Source organism: Astyanax mexicanus, chromosome 20, assembly GCF_023375975.1.
Source record: "Astyanax mexicanus isolate ESR-SI-001 chromosome 20, AstMex3_surface, whole genome shotgun sequence".
Lineage (NCBI taxonomy): Eukaryota > Metazoa > Chordata > Actinopteri > Characiformes > Acestrorhamphidae > Astyanax > Astyanax mexicanus.
Window position 1 is genome coordinate 11,494,797 of NC_064427.1, and position 22,916 is coordinate 11,517,712.

General features: G+C 38.1%; 2 protein-coding genes and 2 long non-coding RNA genes across 4 annotated transcripts in view; 2 read left to right on the forward strand and 2 right to left on the reverse strand.

The window, feature by feature from the left end:
• Nucleotides 1–53: 53 nt before the first annotated feature.
• Nucleotides 54–13,322, forward strand: rad51c (RAD51 paralog C). The gene is made up of 9 exons (XM_007259437.4): nt 54–579; nt 1,182–1,425; nt 2,528–2,685; nt 4,678–4,811; nt 5,466–5,597; nt 5,712–5,778; nt 6,762–6,822; nt 12,757–12,817; nt 13,029–13,322. Exons 1-9 carry the CDS (start codon nt 462–464, stop codon nt 13,137–13,139), a joined length of 1,086 nt encoding a protein of 361 aa, XP_007259499.3. The 5' UTR covers nt 54–461; the 3' UTR covers nt 13,140–13,322.
• Nucleotides 5,217–10,779, reverse strand: LOC125784914 (uncharacterized). Its single transcript, XR_007427532.1, has 2 exons — nt 10,102–10,779; nt 5,217–7,426 (listed from the first exon to the last, which is right to left on the reverse strand). It is a non-coding gene; the product is annotated as an uncharacterized LOC125784914 (long non-coding RNA).
• LOC103042124 (uncharacterized) lies at nt 12,737–21,048 on the reverse strand. Its single transcript, XR_002651442.2, has 4 exons — nt 20,871–21,048; nt 19,410–19,549; nt 12,975–13,173; nt 12,737–12,825 (listed from the first exon to the last, which is right to left on the reverse strand). It is a non-coding gene; the product is annotated as an uncharacterized LOC103042124 (long non-coding RNA).
• ppm1e (protein phosphatase, Mg2+/Mn2+ dependent, 1E) overlaps nt 19,130–22,916 on the forward strand; it is a 76,312-nt gene continuing 72,525 nt past the window's right edge. Inside the window, exon 1 of the mRNA XM_007259438.4 lies at nt 19,130–19,558. Coding sequence (XP_007259500.3) covers nt 19,377–19,558 — 182 coding nt within the window. The 5' untranslated portion in view covers nt 19,130–19,376. The remainder of the gene's footprint in view (nt 19,559–22,916) is intronic.

Below are 22,916 nucleotides of genomic sequence, written 5' to 3' on the forward strand. Positions count from 1 at the left end.
AATCATTCAAATTTATATTTTGTAAATTATGAAAACATGTACAGTAACCAGATTTTCCCTAATATTTTTGGAACAAACAAAATGCTCCATCCACACTGATACTGTATGTAAGGTTGTTTGCAGACTAATTTTAATAACTGTGATGAGGAGTTGAGGAGACTCTTATTTTGAAAATAACACCACCGTTTTGACTTAATGCGAAAGCAGGGAGGACATGACGAGCCGTACAGATCAGTGTACATCATTTTAGAGGGAATCTCAAACAGCACAAAAGCTTATTTGTTTTATATTGTAGTGTTCGGTGCTGTTTTTAATCATAGGCTGGGCATAGAATAAATTCAGATTTAAATGTTAAAGCCTTAAAACAGCATGCAGTAAAATACAGCGAGTGTTGTGTATATGGTGTAAAGTGAAGTTTGTGCTCATGTGAAGACATACAGCACTAACTTACAGCTACACTAATGCAGAGGACCGTGGCCAGCTCGCCTCTGGCTCCCTCCGTGAAGGTGAAATTAATACATTTCGGTTTTCACACGGCAGCAGATTTGCTCGATGTGCAGCCACTTCAACTATGCAAAGGTATTTTACACTACAATATCACGACTGGAGGATTTTAGTATTTGTGTCAATGCATAAGTGTGCTAAAATACACTTTCAACGCAGGTTTATTCGTTATCCAAGCCTGCATTTGAGTTGCGACTTTTATTATTTGAATTTTCTTTAAGTGAGACTTTTGATGCGTTTAGAATTAGTTTGGGTTGGTGGTACACTACAATTCCCAAGTGCAAACTAGGAGATGCACACACTATAAACCTTATAAACAGGGGACATTATGTACATTTATAATAATACATGTAATATTTAAACCTATATCATAATAATATTCACGTAGCACTTTTTCACTGTAGTTATACACAGTGATTTATAATTATGTATAAAATAGTATTCTCTGTATAATATGATAAAAGTAATTGAAGAACACGCTGCTTTGCTAGTTGACTTTTCTTTAATTTTCTGAAAATGTGTCTGTATATTTTCAGTCAGCTATAAGCCAGTTTGGTCAAATATTACAATGCAGCGCTATAATAAATGTTACGTTGTTTTTGGGCTACTTATATAAACATATAACTTTCACCTGTAATAATCAGACTATTTATTTTTTAATGTGGTGTTTTGTGTAGAAGCAGGTATATCTCAGGATGAAGCGGTTGAGGTGCTGCAGACGCTGCGAGGTGATGCGCAGTCTGACCAGCAGGAGGCGGCATCAGAAAGCGTAACAGCGCTGGACCTCCTCCACCAGGAGCAGATCCACAGCGGTGTGGTGACGTTCTGCTCCGAGCTCGACGCTGTTCTCGGAGGGGGCGTTCCCGTGGGAAAGACCACCGAGATTTGCGGAGCTCCGGGAGTCGGAAAGACTCAGCTCTGGTGAGTGAGGAACAACTCACTGGCCACTTTATTAGAAACACCTACAGGTGCTGGTCAACGAATTAGAATAATTTGAATGCAATCATGAAATTCTTTGAATGCATTTTTTGTGCAGAAAGCAAATCAGGTGTTCACCGCACCTGTCCTACTATCTTTTGCTCCCTCTCACTGGCCACTTTATTAGAAACACCTACTACCCTGTGCTTCCACTATCTGGCCACTTTATTAGAAACGCCTACTATCTTTTGCTCCCTCTCACTGGCCACTTTATTAGAAACGCCTACTATTTTTTGCTCCCACTCATTGACCACTTTATTAGAAACACCTACTACCTTTTGCTTCCACTAACTGGACACTTTATTAGAAACACCTATTATTTTTTGCTCCCACTCACTGGCCACTTTATTAGAAACACCTACTACCTTGTGCTTCCACTAACTGGACACTTTATTAGAAACACCTATTATTTTTTGCTCCCACTCACTGGCCACTTTATTAGAAACACCTACTACCTTGTGCTTCCACTAACTGGACACTTTATTAGAAACACCTACTATTTTCTGCTCTCACTCACTGGCCACTTTATTAGAAACACCTACTACCTTATGCTTCCACTCACTTGCCACTTTATTAGAAACACCTACTATTTTCTGCTCTCACTCACTGGCCATATTATTAGAAATACCTATTATCATGTGCTTCCTCTCAGTGGCCACTTTACTAGAAACACCTAATATTTTTTCTGCTCCCACTCACTGGCCACTTTATCAGAAACACCTACTATCTTCTGCTTCCACTCACTGGCCACTCTAAAAGAAACACTATGCTATCTTGTTCTTCCACTTACTAGCCAATTTATTAGAAACACCTACTGTGTTTAAACTGTACATCAACAGATGGGCTTCTGTCTCTAACACTACATCAGCACGGCGGAGCGGAGTTTCAGCTACAAGAGCGGAGTTTCTGATAAAGTGGCCAGGGGGTGACTGCATGTAGAGTGGAGTTTCAGGAACTGGGCCTGGAGCGCAACTGTCCTAGAATATGTCTGTAACCCAGTTATATATTGGTGATATTAAAGATGCTCTGTGTTGTGCTCCCTCAGTATTCAGCTGGCTGTGGATGTGCAGATCCCCCTGTGTTTTGGTGGTTTGGGTGGAAAGGCTGTGTACATTGACACAGAGGGCAGCTTTGTGGTCCAGCGGGTGGTGGACATGGCAGAAGCTGCAGTAGAGCACTGTACTTTATTGGCAGAGGATGAAGGTAAACATTATTAATCCTTTTAAGAGTCAAAGAATGGCAGTTTAGTTTTATTTTCTTTTTTAAAACAGCTGTTTGATAAAACAAAATCTATTGAACATTATTGATCACTGACCCCTATATTCAGTCGATCAGCCAGGGCATATAACTGCAGGTAATTGAGGTGTGAATCTTTAGTTTTCTTATGCTAAGGTCACATCATGACATTGAGACGCAAAACTGATTTTCTTCTTGTTTTATCTTCATGTTGGACATGCACAGTGAGTTGTGAATAGCTGAGGGCCATGAAGGAAACAGTGGCGTCAGTCACTTTAAATGTCAGCTGCATTTGTCAGCTGTATATTAAGGATCCTTTCTAGTGCCCACCTAGGATACAGCCTATACTTTGCTAGTGAGTGTCTTGATCTCATTTCACTTCTTAGCCCCTTACCCCTACCTCTCTGTTTTGCGCGTGCATGCCGAGGGATAGGGGTGTCCCTATTCTTGTTAGGCTGGAGGGGTAGGTTAGGGGAGTGGATAAGGTTTGTAACCCCTTCACACAGAGATTTTTCAGAGGCACACTTCTAACAAAAGGGATATGAGAATCAATGGTAAGAAACCCACAAATGTAATTATTTTTCTTTGTTAAAAATGATGATTAGCACTGTACCATAGTTTAATATGTAGATTCAATGTTTTATGGCCAAATTCTTCATAACAAACGTAAACAAAATCGCTAGTAGTTTGTCTCAATAGCTTGCTAGCTAACTTTCCTGTTCCACCTTAAATGACGCAATAGACGGCAGAAGCTGCAGCATTTAGGGCAGAAAGGAAAAATAAAATAAAAGCCAATCAAAGCTAATTTTAGCTCCCCTTCACAGAGAAATTAGGAAATGCACAATAATATTTCATTTCTGCACCATCTTTCTCCTTTCTGAAACATACAAGAAAGCCCTAAAATTAACTAGTTAGTATCAAGTGCTTGAAGGTGCTTGAAGGGTTGTCCCAATTCTCAGTAGGAGGATTTTACACATGAAAAAAGGGGTAGGGGTAAGTGGTAGGGCCAAGGGGTGAAATGGGATTGGGCCTTGGTCTTATATGGCCACAGTGTCATTCCCTGATGCATTCTAAATCTGGCAAGCCACCAATTGTCGTAAAAAGTCTGGAGGACTACGTGTTCCTGCCTGTCTCACAGTACCTTGCGGATGACACTGCATTTCTTGCCACACAGTGAGGCTGGCCGTGACTATAGCACAAAACACTACAATAGAGCTGAGTCTAAACATGACTTTGATAAATCTCATATACAAACACAAATTTAATATTAGACATGTATATATCTGCCAATGCTAAAATACACATTTGTAACTTAAGGGTGACTGCACACCCCAGTATAACTGTATAACTTTAAAACCAATAAAAATAAATAAAAATTGTATAGTCGCACAGCCTTTGTTGGCCAATTGTAATAGTGTGGCCTGCATTGTTTGGTCCTTTTCTAGCATACAACGATATCAGCAAGTATGGGTTTAAAAAATTGGCCATATATTAGCTAATGCCGATGATTCTTAAAAAACAGTTATCTGCCGATATTGATATAATTCCGATATCATTGTGCATCTCTAAACATTATGAATAAACCTTTATTACAGTTTATCTTTACCTTCATAGCACAAGGTATGCCACACCATGTTCAAAACCACATATTTTTGGGGGCGTGTGTTTACACTGATGATATTAGTAACCATCCAAGTGCAGTGCTTGCGAGCAGCATTAGCTTGGCATTTCCCAATGTTATCTAACTGTACACAGATAAGATACAACTCACAGACAGACTGCATCTCTCTTGCACTATATGAATATACCATTTTTACAAATGCATATAAAATAAGCACCTGCTCTTTTATGGTTTCTTCTGAATAAAGGGTATTAAAAAGACCAGCCTCCTTGTTCCAAATATACAGTATATCTGGATGACCTACTCAAACACACTTGTGTTTTCTTGTTTGTTCTCAGAGCAGCGAAAAGCACTGGAGGAGTTCACCAAGGAGAAAATCCTCTCCGGCATCTTCCTGATCCGTTGTCATGGTTACGTAGAGCTGCTGGCTGAGGCCTACCTCCTGCCTGACTTCCTAGCGAAGCATCCTGAGGTATGCTGGTGTAGAACCAGCATTGCCTGTCTGGATTTAGAACCGTGAAGTATTTATCACTTTTAGGCTGAGAGCAGGTTATATGACACAATATATCACAATACCTGAGGAAAAGCAACATAATACACAATATTTATCACAGTATTTAATATTTCTGAGGTCTGTAAACAAGCTGGTATGGAAAACATTCCACCAGCAAAACAGCAGTGCCACATAAGGCACTCAAATTGAGGTTAGAGTGGTAGAGCTCTGACTAATTAGGCCTTTCACAATAAAAAAAAAAATAGTTTGGCCCTATAAATTATAGCAATAAACAATATTATTGTCATTTTAAGGCCAATTTATGCCACTGATATGTTGTTTATATAATAGCATAACAATATTTTTAAAGAACAAGAAACAATATTGAGGTCAGCAAAAAATATTTAATTCATGTCCATACATTATACAATATATTGATAATATAATTATCATGACAGGCCTTCATCCAACACTTTTAATATGAGTTAGTGGCAGAACAGATCATCCAACATCAGTACTTTACCTCACAATGTTTTAACATCTAGTCTGAACCCTTTATAGAAGATAAGAACCTGTTAACTCGGCAAAGGGGGATGATGAACCCCCATCTAATACCCTTGATTCCATTCTCAGGTGCGGCTGGTGGTGATTGACAGCATTGCCTTTCCGTTCAGGCATGACTTTGATGATCTCTCTCAGAGAACCCGCCTCCTCAATGGTCTCGCCCAGAAGCTAATCCTGTTAGCCACCCAGCACAGTGCAGCAGTATGGCCTTTCTTAAACACACACCCTCACATACACACAAACACACACACATGTACATAGTACATCCATATCTGTGCTCATATTTGTGTTTGAATCATATTTGTTTGTTGTTAGATTGTGCTGACCAATCAGATGACAACCAAAGTCTCAGATGGCCAATCCAAACTCATTCCTGCTTTAGGTAATCTGTGTGTGTGTGTGTGTGTGTGTGTGTGTGTTTCCACTCGAAATATCTTGTAGTCTTAATATATTACATCATGCATCGTGTTCTTAATACACTATCTGTCTATATGCATTCTAATGAATTCAGCTACTTTGGGCAGCACCCATTGCTGACACATATGTGCAAATACACACATGCAGCTTGTCCACTTCCTGTGGAGTGGTCCTGCCAATAGATTTTTTTTTTTTTCTGGAGCAGATAAACACGAGTCTTTCAGCATCATGTCTAATGCTAGGCTAGGGTTAAAGCTACCCAGTTCCCTGTGGAGCAGTGGAACTGTGTTCTCTGGAAAGATGCTCCATCCAATAATTTTGTTGCAACATCCTGACCAGACTATGATTTTGGTCCCTAAATATCTTATTACTGTATCCCTTCATATTAAAGACTTGTGTATAAAAATACTTTATAATAATAATAATAATAATAATAGTCTATTAGCCTGACTAAGATGATAAGATAATCCTTCATTTTTTCCACAGCTAGGAAATTTGCAACAAACAGTAGCACAGATGACAAAACAGATATATTTGTATATACAAACTCTATAATATATCTAAAAATACAAGAGAATATGGTTCCATAGTGGTAAACTAGTAAACAAATAGTAATATTGATCACAGTGATGTTAAACAGATTATGCTATACATGGTGAGTTTAGCTGTTGCACATAGTAGAGCAATACAGTAATAAGTAAACAATTTTATTGCACATAGTGATACATAGTAATACATTATTATTAAACATAATACAAAACACATTAAACATGTTCACTCAGTGAAGGGGTAAGGGACTCTGCTATAGATTATTAGTGTAGCTAACCTGCTCAGGCGCCCCAGGGGCCAAAAGAATAAATATGTTTTAAATGTTTTTTTATATGTATATGTATTGCACTTTGTTTGTCTCACCTTTAGAGTTCGCCTGTTTGTTTGTTTGTGTGAAAGGTGAAAGTTGGGGTCATGCAGCCACTCAGAGGCTGATCCTGCACTGGGATGGAGTCAAAAGGTAAACTCACACAATAATCTGTACTTATTATTACATCATTATATATTATCGGTCCTGTCATTCAAAAAAGTTCAGTTTAAACCCAGTTACTTATTTGATGAACAAATACAATAAAAATGTGTCAGTCTTTGTGTTAAAGAAACTGTATGTAGTAAAAAACATTAGGCATGTAAATGGCTTCCACAGTCCAGTTTTAAAATTCTGGCAACGGTTGTCTGGCCCTCACCCCTCTTCATCAGATGCAAGGCTCATGCGAGTTGCCAGGTTGAGTAGATATAAAGTCAAACTTTTGGTTTCTGATGTTTATTTTGTCATGCTGGTTGCTGTCAAGGTAGTACAACTGTGGCCCATTACCAAGATACGGTTAGCTAAACGTATAGCTCCACATCTGTCTTGTAGTCCTTCTGGTTTCTAAGTGCTCTCAATCTATCAAGCGCATCAGCAAAACTTACTAACATCTTTGAGTCTTTGATAATGGGGCTTTTTTAGAAGTTTGCCATGGATGCCTTTTTAGGTTTCTGTTTTTTTTTTACTGATCCAGATGGTGCTCTCTTCCATGGCAGCATTCTGTGTTTGCCTGCTACTGTGTTCCATACCTGGCAACCTGAGATGTGGAAATAAAACTGGGAAATGAGTAATTGGGTGAAAAAGAGCTTAAAGGTTTTTGCTCTGTAACAGCAGACAATTTAAAGAACATTCTGACTAAAAGCTCTGCTGTCAAGAGATTCCAGTGTTTAAACTTGTTTAAATATGTTTCCCTAATGGCTGATGCTACATCCTGATCATTTTATTATTTACTACAGAAAATATAATACATTTTTGTCTTTTGAATGTAGATGGCAGCACTTAGCCTGATGCAGCGGAATGCTGGTTGTGAAAGTTGAGCGTTTAGCACTCCAGCACTGGCCTCACTCAGATAGTGTACGCGCTAGGCAGAGAAAGCGTGAGGGCATTACGTAAAAACCCTTTACCCTTCACCTCCGTGGGAGTGGAGTGAATCACTTTAGTCAGAAAATACTCATCCAACTTCTGCTGCTCATCTTCATCACCAACTGACAGACCATCACTCAGCTACAGTTCTCTCTCTTTCTATCTCTGTCTCTCCATCTCTCTAACTATCTCCATCACACTCTCTCCCCCTCTTACTATACCTCACTCTCTCTCTCTCTCTCTCTCTATATATATATATATATATATATCTATATCATTCTACCTCACACTCTCATACTCTTTCTGTCTCCCTGCCCCACTTTCTCTGCACATCTCATCTTATGATAATAATTTTGCTATTTATAGGTATAGTATGTTTGAGTAAAATAAACATTGTGGTTTTATTCTATAAACTAGTGACATTTTTCCAAATTCCAAATATATATTGTCATTTAGAGCATTTATCTGCACAAATCGAGAAATGGTCAAAATAACTAAAAAGATGCAGAGCTTTTAGACCTCAAATAATGCAAAGAAAATACGTTTATATTCATTTAAAAACAACAATACTAATGTTTTAGTATTGTTGATGTTCTAGTGACCTTCAAAAAGAATGGCAAATGGCAGCTGGGAAATAAGGAAATAACTGTTAGAGACAATGAGAAGCAAAGAAGAGCCACAATGATGAAACCTGTGATAAAAAAAGTTATTCCACCAAAAATTGATTTCTGAACTCTTACAACATTAGTATTGTTTTTTTAATAAATCTATGAAAGTAAAGATATAACACTTTGATATGATGTAAAGTAGTCAGTATACAGCTTGTGTAACAGTATGAATTTGCTGTGCCTTTAAAATAGCTCAACACACAGCAATTAATATCTAAACCACTAGCAACAAAAGAAAATACACCCCTAAATTAAAATGTCCAAACTGTGCCAATGTGTCAATATTTTGTGACTACTAGGGGTGGGCAATATTATATCGTATACAATATATCGTGAAACAGAAATATCATGATATTAAAAATCCATATCGTGATAATAGGGATGGTTTGTCTTAAAAGTAGTCCATTATTAACTGTGAAGCTTTAAGTGTATTTATTGTATATTTGTTTAGTTTATATGCATGAAAATATTCTGCAATATTTTTTGCTGCATTATATTATTTTATGCTATATTATTTATTTTGCCACATTATGATTATACTGGTATACTATTATACTGTATTCCTGAAATTAATGATTTATTCTTCTGTTTTCCTATATTGCCAAGTATATCGTTATCGCAAAAATACCCTTAAATATCGTGATATTATTTTAGAGCCATATCGCCCACCCCTAGTGGCTACCATTACTTTCCAGCGCTGCCTTGAACCTCTTGGGTATGGAGTTCACTAGAGCTTCACAGGTTGCTTCTGGAATCCTCTTTCACTAGTACGTAAGGACATCACAGAGCTGGTGGGTGTTGGAGATCTTGCACTCCTCCTTCTGTTTGAGAATGCCTCAATAATGCAGACATGCTTGGTCAGTCCATCACCTTTACCTTTAGCTTCCTCTGCAGGCAGTTATCATCCTGTAGGTGTGTTTGGATTTGATATTACTAAGTTGGAAAACTGTCATGCAGCCCAGTTGCTGGAAGGAGGTGAATCATGCTCTGCTTTAGAATGTCACAGTACATGTTGAAATTCGGCTTCCAGTGCTCAAAGCACTCATATAGCCTCAGACCATGATGCTACCAACACCATGCTTCACTGTAAGCAAGGGAGAGTTGCCGACCCTGCAGACTCTGGGGAGGCCTGTTCTGAAAGGAACCAGTCCTGTAAAACTGCTCTATGACCTTTGCCCTATGCTGTATCTCAGTTTTACAATGTTAACAATCTTCTCATAGTCCAGGCCATTTTTGTGAAAACAAAACAATTCTGTTTCTCACATGCTCAGAGAGTTTTCTAGCTACGAAGAGTCACATTGAATATTCAGTGGCCAATACGAGAGAATTGAACCCAAAACATTAAATTTAACAGCCCTGCTCCCAATTCACACCTGAGACTTAACACTTTTATACAAGCTGTACACTGACTTATGTTCATTGTATCAAGGTGTCCCATAAAAAGAATAATAAAATAATTACAAAAATGTGTACAGTAGCATGAAAAAGTTTTGCCCGGTTATAGATTTTATCTTCAACACAACTTCTCTTCTTACATTTGCCAATAACATCTTGATGATCACTAGGACTTAGGGTAAATATTCTTTGGAATGACGTGCCAGAAGATGAACTTTTTGCAAGGTCCTGTTACATCTGGTGTAAAACTAACACATAATTTTAGAAAAAGAACATCATACTGAACCTAAAACATGGTGGTGGTAGTATGCTGATCTGGGGCTGCATTGCTGCTTCAGGGCCTGGACAACTTGCTGTAATATATGAAAACAGGAATTCTGCTGTTTACCAAAAAAGTCCTGAAGGAGAATGTCTGATACTCTGTTTGTGACCTCAAGATCAGGGGTACTTGGGTTCTGCAGCAGGACAATGATCCAAAGCCCAAAAACAAGTTCACCACTGAATGGCTTAAAAAAACCTAAATGAATCAAAGTCTGATTGAGATGCTGTGGATGATCTTAAACAGGATGTTTATGTTCGAAAACCCAACAATATGGCTGAATTAAAACAATTCTGTAAACAAGGGTGAAACAAAATTCCTCCACAGAGATGTGAAAAACTCGTTGCCAGTTATCGGTAAAGCTTGATTGCAGTTGTTGCTGTGCAGGGTGGAAAAAATCAAGCTATTAAGTTTAGAGGGCAAATACTTTTTCACACAGGGCTAGATTGGTTTGGATAGTTTTTTTTAACCTCTGCTTCTATCTGAAATTCTCTACTTTCTATTTTCTCTCTCTACCTTGCTCTCTCAATTTCTCTACATCTCTCCATTTCTCCTTCTTGCTCTCTGCCTATCTCTGTTGCTTTAACTTACTCGTTTTTTTACCTTGCTCTATTTTTGTCTCTCTATCTTACCTACCATACTTTGCATCACAATTTCTATACCTCTACTTCTCTCTTTATCTTTCCACATAATTCTCAAATATCTGTCATTTATTTCTTACTCTCTCCACATTCCTCAGTATCCTTTATTTTTATATTTTTCTACCTCATCCTGTATATATCTCTATTTATATCTTTACCACTCTACCTCTATTTCTTTCTTCATGTCTTTCGGTCTCTCACTCTCTCAACCTCTCTACCTCCAGATCGAGGAAAAACTGGGGACTCTCTCTTACTCTCTTGCTCTCTCTCTCTCTCTCTTACTCTCTCTCTCGCTTGCTCTCTCTCTCTTGCTCTCTTTCTCTCTCACTCTCTTTTTCTCTCTCTCTCTCTCTCTTTCTCTCTTTCTCTAAGCTGTAAATCTCAAGGCCTGTCCTCTTTTTTGCTGCTCTTCACGTCACAGTCTCTGAATCAGGACTGCTGCCCATTTTTCCTCTGTTTGAATAATGAACACACAAGGTCATCACGATGCAACGACAATTCATCCACTTACGAAGATGAACTGCATCCGTGTGGCTCCATGTTTTGCGTTAGTGCTGTGTAGGGCAAAAATGGTACAGTGTTAAAGTGATAATTCAACCAAGATTGAATGCATTCAATTTTCTTTCCTCTTACCTCAAATAAAGTAGATGAGTTGAGGCCGATTTAATTCCTTTCTTAACCTTATAACTCCAGTGAATAATGAACATAGCTAGTAATGGAGGCTTATGTACTAGGGGTAGGATTTAATCAATCTCCATTTATATGATCCAATATTGATATATAAACCTACAATTGATCAAAACATTCTGTAGTTGTAGAGAAGTTCTAATGTACATAAATTTTATTTTTTTCCTCACTTAATGTTACTAAAGCCTGCTAGAGTAGTTAAACAAAATTTGACAAATTTGACTACATTTATATCTTGCAAGTATTCAATTTCACCTTAAAAGCAATGGAAATTTCTGAATAAAAGAAAATCAAGCCAAATATTTTTTAAATAATAAATGCAAAGCCTTTTTTAAAATCTTTTCTGACACTGACGTTGTGTGGAAGTGTTTGGAAATCACAGCTGAGAGTATATTTTGGAACCTTGTGATTGGGAAATCTATAAATAAGTGATAAGTAATACCCAGCACTGTTATTTACATTTAGCGTATAGCTAACTGCAGGCCTAAATAATGTGTCAGAATAGATCCTTTTTAACTGTATTATAAAAAATCTGGGTAGTTTTGATGCTTCCTAAACTACAATATTGTAATATTCTGAATAATAGTGCTGAAATATTAAATTTAACTGAGAGTTTTAATGAAGAAAATATACGCAAGTGTGTGTTTGTGTAAATAAACAGTTTGTGCATTACCACGCAGAATGAGAGAGAGACCATAAACTTTACCATTAATAAAAGGTAATCTACCTTCTGAACTCAGCAGTAAGCCTTGCTGTGTCATATCACTGAATAAAACTGCTAATGCATCACCAGGCTCTGTCAGTTATGTCACGTTATTCATTTGCGTAAAAAAAAATTGTTAAATGTTAAAATTTCCAGATAAACTTAATGGTGTCAGCCCTAATCTAACCAACAAACTTGCTAATCCACCAGCTAGTTTTGTTGGTCATGTTAATATGTGTACTATGCCAGACTAATAGATCAGTGCAACCTACAAAATATATATAATTACATATTCACATCTGAAATTGCTTTTTGAATTTGTTAAAATATGTTTATGTACACTGAAATAATTTTAACTTTTCAAAACAGAAAAATAATGTTTTTTGGGTTTTTTTGTCAGTGACACCCTAGAAAAACCACAGGTGGGAACCACTGATCTAATTATCTAACAAAATTCAGGCTTCAGGATGAGTACCTCTGTACTTAGCTCTTCTCTGTACTTCAGTACAAGTTCTAGATAACATTTGAGTCACATATTGTCAGGAACATACGTCTTATCACTTTAAACTCATCTGTTCTCTCTGCCTGCAGGATGGCATCTCTCTGCAAGTCCCCAAACCAAAAGGAGGCCACAGTCCAGTATCAGATTACGGTCAGCATCTTAAAAAAAGAATTAAATAAAACTGATTAGTTATAAATTACTTTTATTATTAATTGCTATGTTACATTTGTTACATATTTTTGACAGAGTGAATCCTGATTCAAAGATGTAGAACGTGTAAAATTAGCATGAATACGAGCTGCAGTACCTGTGGATCCAATTTTAGGTCATCATGTTTGGCCCAATTTCTGTCCCTTTTCAGGGTCAAGGTTTCAGAGACTCCAGTAACTCAGTTGAAGCGCATCCCTCCAGCCCTGCGGCAGGAAATCACAGCAAGCGTCCGCGTACAGATCAGCAGCAGCAGCAGGATTAAGACGACTCTGAGACACTCTTCATGCCTTGAGTGCCTAAAGAGACACAAGTCATCGAGTCAACACTCTTTAATGAACACATTTAATAAAGGCCCCGTATCCTACATATTGTAACATTTCTGTATCTTTAAAGCTGTATTCAAATGACGTGGAGTAATGTAAATAAAGTGTTTTTCAGTGTTTTATTCTTGTGTGAAAGCATCATGTCAGTGATTTTAGGGAATGCATGCTCTCGTGTCAGTGAAAGGACTTTTATCTTTTGTAAAACAAGCCATAAAAATAATGTTAGGTTTTATTATTAGTGTTAAATGACGTGAATTGATTTCTGTTTTGTTTTTTTGTTTTTTACAGTGTTTCTCATGTAAAGAAGTGCTCAAGAAGACTCTTAGTTTTGTTGTGCATAGCCCAGATATCTCTGTACAACACTTAAATTTAATCTAAAGGACTCATTGAGTCATTGTGTAGCATATTGGCCATTGTTATTCACATCAAACAAAATTTTCATTATTACTATAACCGGTTAAAAAGACATATATGTCTTATAAACCGGTTATAATAATAATGATTTTTTTGTTTGACTAAAAATAAAACACTGATTATATCATTTTTGTTTAGGTTTATGACAATGCTTAAATTGAGCAGCCCCTTTCAGTTTTTATCCTGTGCCAGTACACTTCCTATAGTAAAAATACATTACTCCACCACCCCAGGTACAATTTAAGAATAATACATGTAAATAATACATGTCTGCTGACTCTATGTTTTGCCTTGTGTCACATTCAAAAAATACAGAAACAGAGTAAATGGGTAGGCCTAATTGACAATACCTTACACTGTCACCATACTGGCATACTACATTAAACTCAGCAACATTAACAGTTTTCTATCCTAGAGGCCTTTAGAAGCTGTACATATAGGGGATGGACAATGAAACTGAAACACCTGGTTTTAGATCACGGTTCATCAAACCAATCTTTCCAGTCTTGCTGTGTGTATTGGTTTATTGTCATCCTGATACACGGCACCACCTTCATACAGTGTTTGAACCATTGGATGCACATGGTCCTCCAGAATGGTCCCGTAGTCCATCTAGCACAAGTATTGGGCCAAGGGAATGCCATGATATGGCAGCCCGAACCATCACTGATCCACCCCCATGCTTCACTCTGGGCATGCAACAGTCTGGGTGGTACGTTTCTTTAGGGCTACACCACACCGTAACTTTCCCGCATGTGGGGAAAACTGTAAAGATGGACTCATCTAAGAACAACACATGTTTTTACATTGTCCACAGTCCAAGATTTGAGCTCCTTGCACCGTTGAAACCGACGTTTGGCATTGGCACAATGACCTACAGCAGCCCAGCCGTGTATATTGATTCTGTGGAGCTCCCAACGGACAGTTCTGGTGGAAACAGGAGAGTTGAGGTGCACATTGAATTCTGCCAGGGTTTTATGTTTTTTGGCTACAATCCTGGTTAGCACCAGAACATCAGACAGCTTCCTCTTGCATCCACAGGTAATCCTGTTGGATGTGGTTTGTTCTTCTTGGTGGTATTACCCTGGATACCGTGGCTCTTGATACATCACAAAGACTTGCTGTCTTGGTCACAGATGCGCCAGCAAGACGTGCACCAACAATTTGTCCTCTTTTGAACTCTGGTATGTCACCCATAATGTTGTGTGCATTGCAATATTTTGAGCAAAACTGCTCTTACCCTGCTAATTGAACCTTCACACTCTGCTCTTACTGGTGCAATAATGTGCAATTAATGAAGATTGGCCACCAGGCTGCTCCAATTTAGCCATGAAACCTCCCACACTAAAATAAGAGTTTTTGTTTTGATGCTTGTGTGTCCATCATTTGTGATGGTGAACAGGGAACAAGTCTTCAGCTATGCAGCATCTTATACAGCATATACAGGGGTACTGCCTGGTGTAGTGTGAACTGTTCCTCCTATAATCTTTAGACATATCTGCTCTTTTACGTTGATGATCCTTAGATGTCTGTTGTTGTTTTGTTTTCCTTCTTGGACTACCATTGGTAGCTCTATATATGCTCTATATGTCCAGACTACATGCTCATGTGAGGCCTGTGTGTGCGACCCAGCAGGGACATGTTTTTCCATGCATTCCATATTGTCCTTACATATGTATGACAGTGAAGGGCCTAGGAGTGGTTAAACATCTGGGCTATACATCACACATGAGGCCTATATGGCACATATGTGGGATGAAGGTTGGGTGTAATGATGAGGCTTATTTGGGAAGCCCATCTAGGTCCCGCTACAAAACATATGAACCCGCTTCAACTAGAAACTGCTTAGCCCACGCTTAGACCCCATCTTCAACACTATTGCCTTCATAATGCTTTGGCTCTTTCTGTGTGTGTGTATGAGTGAGTTTGATGTATCTCTTAATTGAATTATACTCTGGAAAGGCAGCAGTGTATCAGCACTCAGGGGACGTGGGTGAAATATGAGCACTTTATCTAATATATCCTTGGCCGGAGGAGCGTAAAGGGCTGGCAAGAAATTCACTCAATATCTGTGACCGGAAAAGAGGGCAGTGCATTCTTCATTTTAATATATTACCTTGTTTATGTAGGAGTTTATTTATTTTAATCTAGTCTCTTCTATACTGGAATATTCAATTGCCCCTGAACTGGAATGTCAGTGGAAGGACAATAACGCTTCTGATGTGGGTCTATTTTTAGATATTGTGATATACACCAAGGAGAAGCTACAGTCTTTCATTATTGTAAATATATTTTAATAACACTCTTTAGTTTAGACATTGTGATATACAGTGAATGAAATACATATTTGATCCCTTGCTGATTTTGTAAGTTTGCTCACTGACAAAGACATAAATAGTCTATCATTTTAAAGGTTAATTGTGAGGTAAAGTGAGACACAGAATATCAGAAATGTAATTTTGCAAAGAGAAATAAATATTTGATCACGTACCAACTATTAAAAGTTCTTACAGAGCAATTATACGCTCCTAATCAACTTGTTACATGCATTAAAGACAGCTGGCTTAAATTGTCACCTGTATAAAAGACTCCTCAAATAATCAGTCGGACTCTAACCACTACAGCATGAGCAAGACCAAAGAGCTTTCTAAGGATGTCAGGGACAAGATAATAGACCTGCACAAGACCATAAGTAAGTCGCTGAAGAAGACAACTGTTGGTGTAATAAAAAGAAAATGGAAGAAATACAAAATGAGTGATTGGGAGAAGGTGCTGTGGTCAGATGAGAGAAGAATTGAGCTCTCTGGTGGGAACATTATGTTTTTGGTGTTTTTTCTGCTAAGGGCACAGTACTACTTTACTGCATCAATAGGAGAATGGGTGGAGCTGTGTATCGTATAATCCTGAGTGACAACCTCTTTCACTCCTGCAGAACATTAAAAATGGGTCGTGGCTGGGTCTTCCGGCACGACAATGACCCAAAACATACAGCCAAGACAACAAAGGAGTGGCTCAAAAAGAAGCACATTAAGGTCATGGAGTGGCCTAGCCATTCTCCAGACCTTAATCCCATAAAAAAAACCTATAGAGGGAGCTGAAGCCTCAAGTTGCCAAGCGACATCCTCAAAATCTTAATCATTTAGAGATGATCTGCAAAGAAGAGCGGACCAAAATTCCACTTGACATGTGCGCAAACCTCATGATGAACTGCAAAAAACATCTCACAGCTGTGCTTGCCAACAAGGGTTTTGCCACTAAGTACTAAGTCTTGTTTGCCAAAGGGAATCAAATACTTACTTCTCTCTGCAAAATGCAAAAAAAAAAATATATATATATATATACTTAAATTTATATTTATACAATATGATATCTAACTGTTTTAGACTGTTTATGTCTTTTTCAATGGGCACAAAATCAGCAAGAGATCAAATACTTATTTCCTTCACTGTACACTGAGGTGGGGCTACAGGCTCTCATTAGGGTAAATATACATTAATATCAATTTAAATTTAGACACTGTAATATTCTGTACTGAGATATAGCTGCAGTCTCTCATTAGTTCAGATAATAATAGCACACCACCAATGTAGGTACTTGCTCCTCTTTAATTCAGCTGATTGCCACAATTTGTATGCATGTTGACTAACTGATTCTATTTAGCTCTAATCTGCGTATAATAAATTAATACATTTTCATTTTGAGCTGTTTTAGCACAGAGTGAGTAAATTGTAATGAGGTTAATAGCTGAGCTGATTACCTATAGAAAACACCCTGAACACCCACAGAACAGCAGCAGAACAGTTCATTCCCAGCCAGGGCCAAATCTGCAAATGTTATTTTTAGCCAGAGCTCTGATGTCCTATATGCGCTCGCTCTCTCTCAGCTCTAGAGCTTCACTTGTGGAGCTTTTCACGCAGTGTTCACTGAGCCAGCCTGGCTGTTCTGGAGTGAGAGCTGATAGTCAGTAAACACTCCACATAACTAATGATCTATTCTAATAATCAGTTGCCAGATTTCTGCAGATGTTGGAAAGGTCTCTGGGTAAAATAGGTTATCTTATCTCTGATGAAGATACACATACACCTGTCCTTCCAATCACTGACCCTTTTATTAGAAACACCTACACTGTACTTTAACCAAAACACTGTACTCATACTTCCACTAACTGGCCACTTCATTAGAAACACCTGCAGATAGCCAGATAGTAAAGGCACAAGGTAAATGGTAAAGTATTTCTAATAAAGTAACCAATGACTGGAAACAAACTATTTAATAAATCGAATATAAAAATAAATCTAATTAATACATTCAATAAATGAGCCAGTAAGAGTTAGGACAAGGTAGTAAGTTTTTTAATTAATTGACAAATAAATGTAAACAGGTATTGGGTGTTTCTTATAAAGTTGCCAGTGAGTGGAAGCACAATATAGGTAGTTTGTGGTTCTAATAAAGTGGTCAGTGAGTGGAAGCAAAATGTCGCAGGTTTTTCTAATGAACCAATTAATGAATTTGATTAATAAATTGGATTTATATAAATAAATCAAATTATACATTGAATAAAGTGGCCAGTGAGAGGAAGCAAAAGGCAGTAGGTTTTTTAATTAAGTGACCAACAAATAGAGGCAGGTAGTAAGTGTTTCTAATAAAGTGGTCAATAAGTGGAAGCACAAGGTAGAATGTGTTTTTAATATAGTGTCCAGTAAAAGGAAGCATGAGGTAAGTTGTAGATGTTTGTAATAAACACAAACTGATCTAAACATAAGATGATACCTATTCTAAAAAATCTACTGTATATATATATATATATATATATATATATATATATATATATATATATATATTCCCCAATGGTGGAACAAACTACCTTCCACTACCAGATCAGGAGAATCTCTCGCTATCTTTAAGAAACTCCTGAAGACACAACTCTTCAAAGAGCACTTACTCTCTTAACACCTCTAACACACTAACTACTTCTAACCTCATTTCCTTCTTCCCCTCCTTCACTCCTCTATCCTATTATTCCCCTTGACCTCCTTTTATCCCTATCCAAAGTTGTTTTTACCTTTAAACTTATTTTACATTGTACTTGACTATTGTAAGTCGCTTTGGTCAAAAGCGTCTGCCAAATGTAATGTAATGTAATGTAATGTAATGTAATGTAATATATATATATATATATATATATATATATATATATATATATATATATATATATATATATATATATATATATATATATATATATAATAGAGTTTTATGTATAGTATTATAGGTATTTGATGCAGGTCTTGACGTCACTAATGAAAGTGCCGCTGTCTCTCTCTCTCTTTCTTACACACACACGCGCACACTCCCCGGGGTTTAAAAATACATTCTTACACGCGTGCACGCGCCCTCACGTGATTGGTGGAGGCAGGTGGGGTGGGCGGGGTTTATGTACATCTTTTGCCCCGCACACACGCACACTCACACCACCCCCTCTCTGACGTCACCGCGGTCCATTACGCGAGTCTCCGTGCGCGCCACCTGGTGTGTGCGTGTGTGAGAGAGTGCGCGTGTGAGTGTGAGAGAGGGAGTGCGAGAGCGAGAGTGAGAGCGAGTGTGTGCGTGTGTTTGATATAGAGTGAGAGAGTGACTCAAAAGTAGCAGAGACTCTACATCATCCCCCGGTTCTCTCTCTCTCTTTTCTCTCTTCTCTTTTATTTCTTTTTCTCTCTCTCTTTTCTTTCTCTCTCCTTCTCTCTCTCCGGGAATGAGAAGCGATGGCCGCGTGCGGCAGCGAGGAGAAAACCTACCGGCGTTTCCTGGAGCTTTTCTTGCGGGAGATGAAGCCTCCCCTGCCCGAGGATGGCCCTCTGCCCACCCGGCCTCTATCGGACTCTTTGGCGGAGGATGAAGTGGAGGGGGAGACCCTGGAGCTGTGTCTGCAGCACCTCTGCAAATAGTTGAGTACCTTGCATTATTTTATTAATGCACGTATCTAGTCATACAGCCATGCACACTACAAGACCTCCAGAAGATGACAGGTGCTGTTTAGACAGGAGTAGAGACCACTGGTGGCATGTGTGCACTGTTTTCAGTACCTCTCCACCATGCATAAAAAATGCATAAGTGAGCCAGCATAGCTAGGTGACTCATATGTGTGGTAGATAATATGTGTGGAGAAGCACAGTAACAGGCTTATATACCTAAGTAGTACATATAAGTGCAAATAATGTAGTGCATGCATGTAACCTTCCTATAATGTGTTTACCCTCAGTGTAAAATAGATGCACATAAGTAACATTAGCAAAAGTAGTGTAATATAAGAGTCAGGCATGCACTCATTTCACTCCAGAATGCACTCTTCCATGAGAGTATTTATTTTTCCGTGTTTGTAACGTTATAAACACGGAACCCTAGCTAAATTATTATTAATTATTTTGTGCTTAGTCTTTACTAGTTCATGCGTTTATACGTTTGTTATACGTTGTATATTTTAGTACACCAAATGAGATCACATTCACTCTGAGAGTAAAACAGTTGCCTAAAGTTGTGCTTTTTGACCTGTCTGTTCCACCTTAAATTTAAGGTGGAGCGGGCAGTTCGAAAAAGGTGCAGGGCTATTGTGAACCTAACTTCATGCTCGTGGACTGGGCACCCTGCTGAACTCCCGTGTACTCATTCTTAGTACTGGTGTTTTTAGAACGAGTCTCTGGTGCGAGTATGAATCTAAAAAAATGCGCGCGCAATAGAGCGCACCGATGTGATGCTGTTATTCCTCTCACACCGTAGTCTCACGTCACTGCGTAGCGATATTAAAAATAGCATGCTGCAGCTTCGCTTAAGCATCTCTTGCGTTGCACAACGTCACCATTTTAACGCACGACCTTGTTTTCTACTAATTCTTTTTCATTAGAATTGCATTGCAAGTTCATGCTGTGTGTTTATGAATTCCATGGACGATTCAGGCAACGCGCACGAGCAAGGTGTATTAGCATTTCGTTATTTCCTCTCTTGCCCTTTGCAGGTGCCCCCGGGGGTAAATCCCCATCTTTTGCGTCACCGCTGTGATGAAGCTTGGTAGTCTTCCTCCTCTCCTTCATTCATTCATTCACTCATTCATCTACTGGGATGCATGATGGTGTGATGTAGATGGATGGTGTATAATGCGCGCGTGCGTGCGTCTGCGTGCGTATGTTAGGGTGATGAATAAAGGCTGAAGATGAAAGTGGATGCTTCGTTTTTTTGGTATTTTCATGCATGCTGGCGGTTACCTTGGGTTTCCTTCGCCATTGGTGTCTGAAAAGCTGCAAAGACGCACTCGGCGATATGCAGGGTTTGACCTACACCCGTATTCCGTTAAGCCACGCCCCTCCTGCGCTGTGATTGGGTGGAAGCTAGAACTCTTGAACATCGCAAGCAGTTCACCGTTCTATTTATAGTCTTAGTAAATTAATTGATACACATTTAAACAAAACGTATCCATACATTTATTATAAAACTCATTCTTATTTATATAAAAAAACATTAGCTGATCAAAATTGCGATGGATGTGAAACTATTCTCCAGTCTAATCTCAGGGGGTGGGGTTTGTGGGGTTAAAAATACTAGCCAATGACAACTCAATAGACGAAATCTTAGCCAATCTGAGCGCAGGAGACGGTACGAGCGGCTGAGCGTGTGTCTGAATACGGGTGCGAATAGCACACACTGTTCGACTCCCGTTGCTCCCAGTTTCAAAGCATCGTGCAGCGATTAACTGATAAACTGAAATGTAATAAAAGGCATTTTATAAAAACGTCATTTCAGTTTCTATAATTAGATCATGGACGGACAAAGATCATGGCCAGAACATGAAATTCAAATTAATATAAACGACAGCTATGCCTTATTATTCAGATGTTAATTGCAAGGCTTCAGCAGCTGCTATTAAATATTCAGAATCTACTATGATTGGTTGAGAGGGTTTAATGAACTAATAATACACGTATATTTGCGAGCACAGTTTTTTGCATAATTCAGTAGTTGAAATGAACATATTCAGACCGGGTTTGGTGTGAAGGTGTCGTTCATTGTAGAAACTGGGATTTTTTTTATACAGTGGTGGTGTCTCCATAATTGCAACACAAATATAGCCATTGTATTTACTATACAAACCCATCACTGAACCTACATGTTACACAGATATACAGAACCCTCCATGAGTTTAATAATATGTGATTTAAAAATCGTTTTAGGTAGGGATGCACCTTACTTTTATATATTTTTGGGCCAAAACCCCAAATATAAATAAGAAGCACATTTTTTGTTACTTTTATGACTAATGCTGCAGTGTGCCTCACTCCACGCTGGTTGTGATTCGATTGAATCATCAACAACGTCATTGTTCAGTATAAATGATTTTAGCTGAACACCTTAAAAAATGTTGGCTGTCGAATATTCGGTGCATCCTTAATTTTAGGCACCAAACCTTTGTGTCTCAGGCATTAGATAGCATTTTTATAACTATCTGTATGTATATATGAAAATATCTGGTGTAATAACTTGTGTATAAATGTGAGGAAGCTTTTAGAGGTTTATCTGCCACCACTGTAAACTGTGAAATATGCTAACATAACATAACAATTTATTTATATTGTTTTGGCTATTTATATCATTGATCAATGCAGCATAGATACAGCCACATGCACCTGGGGCTTACTAAAGTGTCTTGTCTGTGTTTTTATGATTGAAATCGTCTGTCTGGTTGAGATCTATACCTTAGTTTGATCATACTTCAGTCTCTGAACTCAAACACAAAGGAAGTATTCTTTCTGTTTGTGTTTCATTCAAATCTTCCCCGCCTACGCTGCAGTGTTTTCCACCCACTCAGTCTATACCATGCCATGTTTATACTGGTTCATAATATAAATGAATACATATAAGTGTTTATAGGGCACTCTTAGCCTCCAGTATTGAAGTATAGTCAGTGTTTATGTACATACAACATAATTACAAATTCTGTAATTACTAGGGGTAAAAAAAGTTATATATACATTATATGTAGATATATATATATAGGTGTGTAAAAATATTTGCGCTCAAAGATTATTTTATTTCTTTGTAGGTTTGTCTCTTAAATGTTTCAGATCATCAAACTAATTTAAAGTAAACACAGAATTCAATTTTTAAAGGAAGGTTTTCATTATTAAGAGAGAAAAAATCCAAACCTTCATGTCCCTGTGTGAAAAACAGTTGAAATATAACTTAACTGTGGTTTATCACACCTGAGTTCAGTTTCTCTAGCCACAGGCCTGATTACTGCCACACCTGTTCTCAAT

What these genes read in the sequence shown, in the direction of transcription:
- rad51c (XM_007259437.4), top strand. Translation starts at nt 462, where the DNA reads ATGCAGAGGACCGTGGCCAGCTCGCCTCTGGCTCCCTCCGTGAAGGTG. An exon ending in GTCGGAAAGACTCAGCTCTG is followed by an intron (nt 1,426 to 2,527) that starts GTGAGTGAGGAA and finishes GTGCTCCCTCAG; the next exon opens with TATTCAGCTGGCTGTGGATG. An exon ending in CCACCCAGCACAGTGCAGCA is followed by an intron (nt 5,598 to 5,711) that starts GTATGGCCTTTC and finishes GTTTGTTGTTAG; the next exon opens with ATTGTGCTGACCAATCAGAT.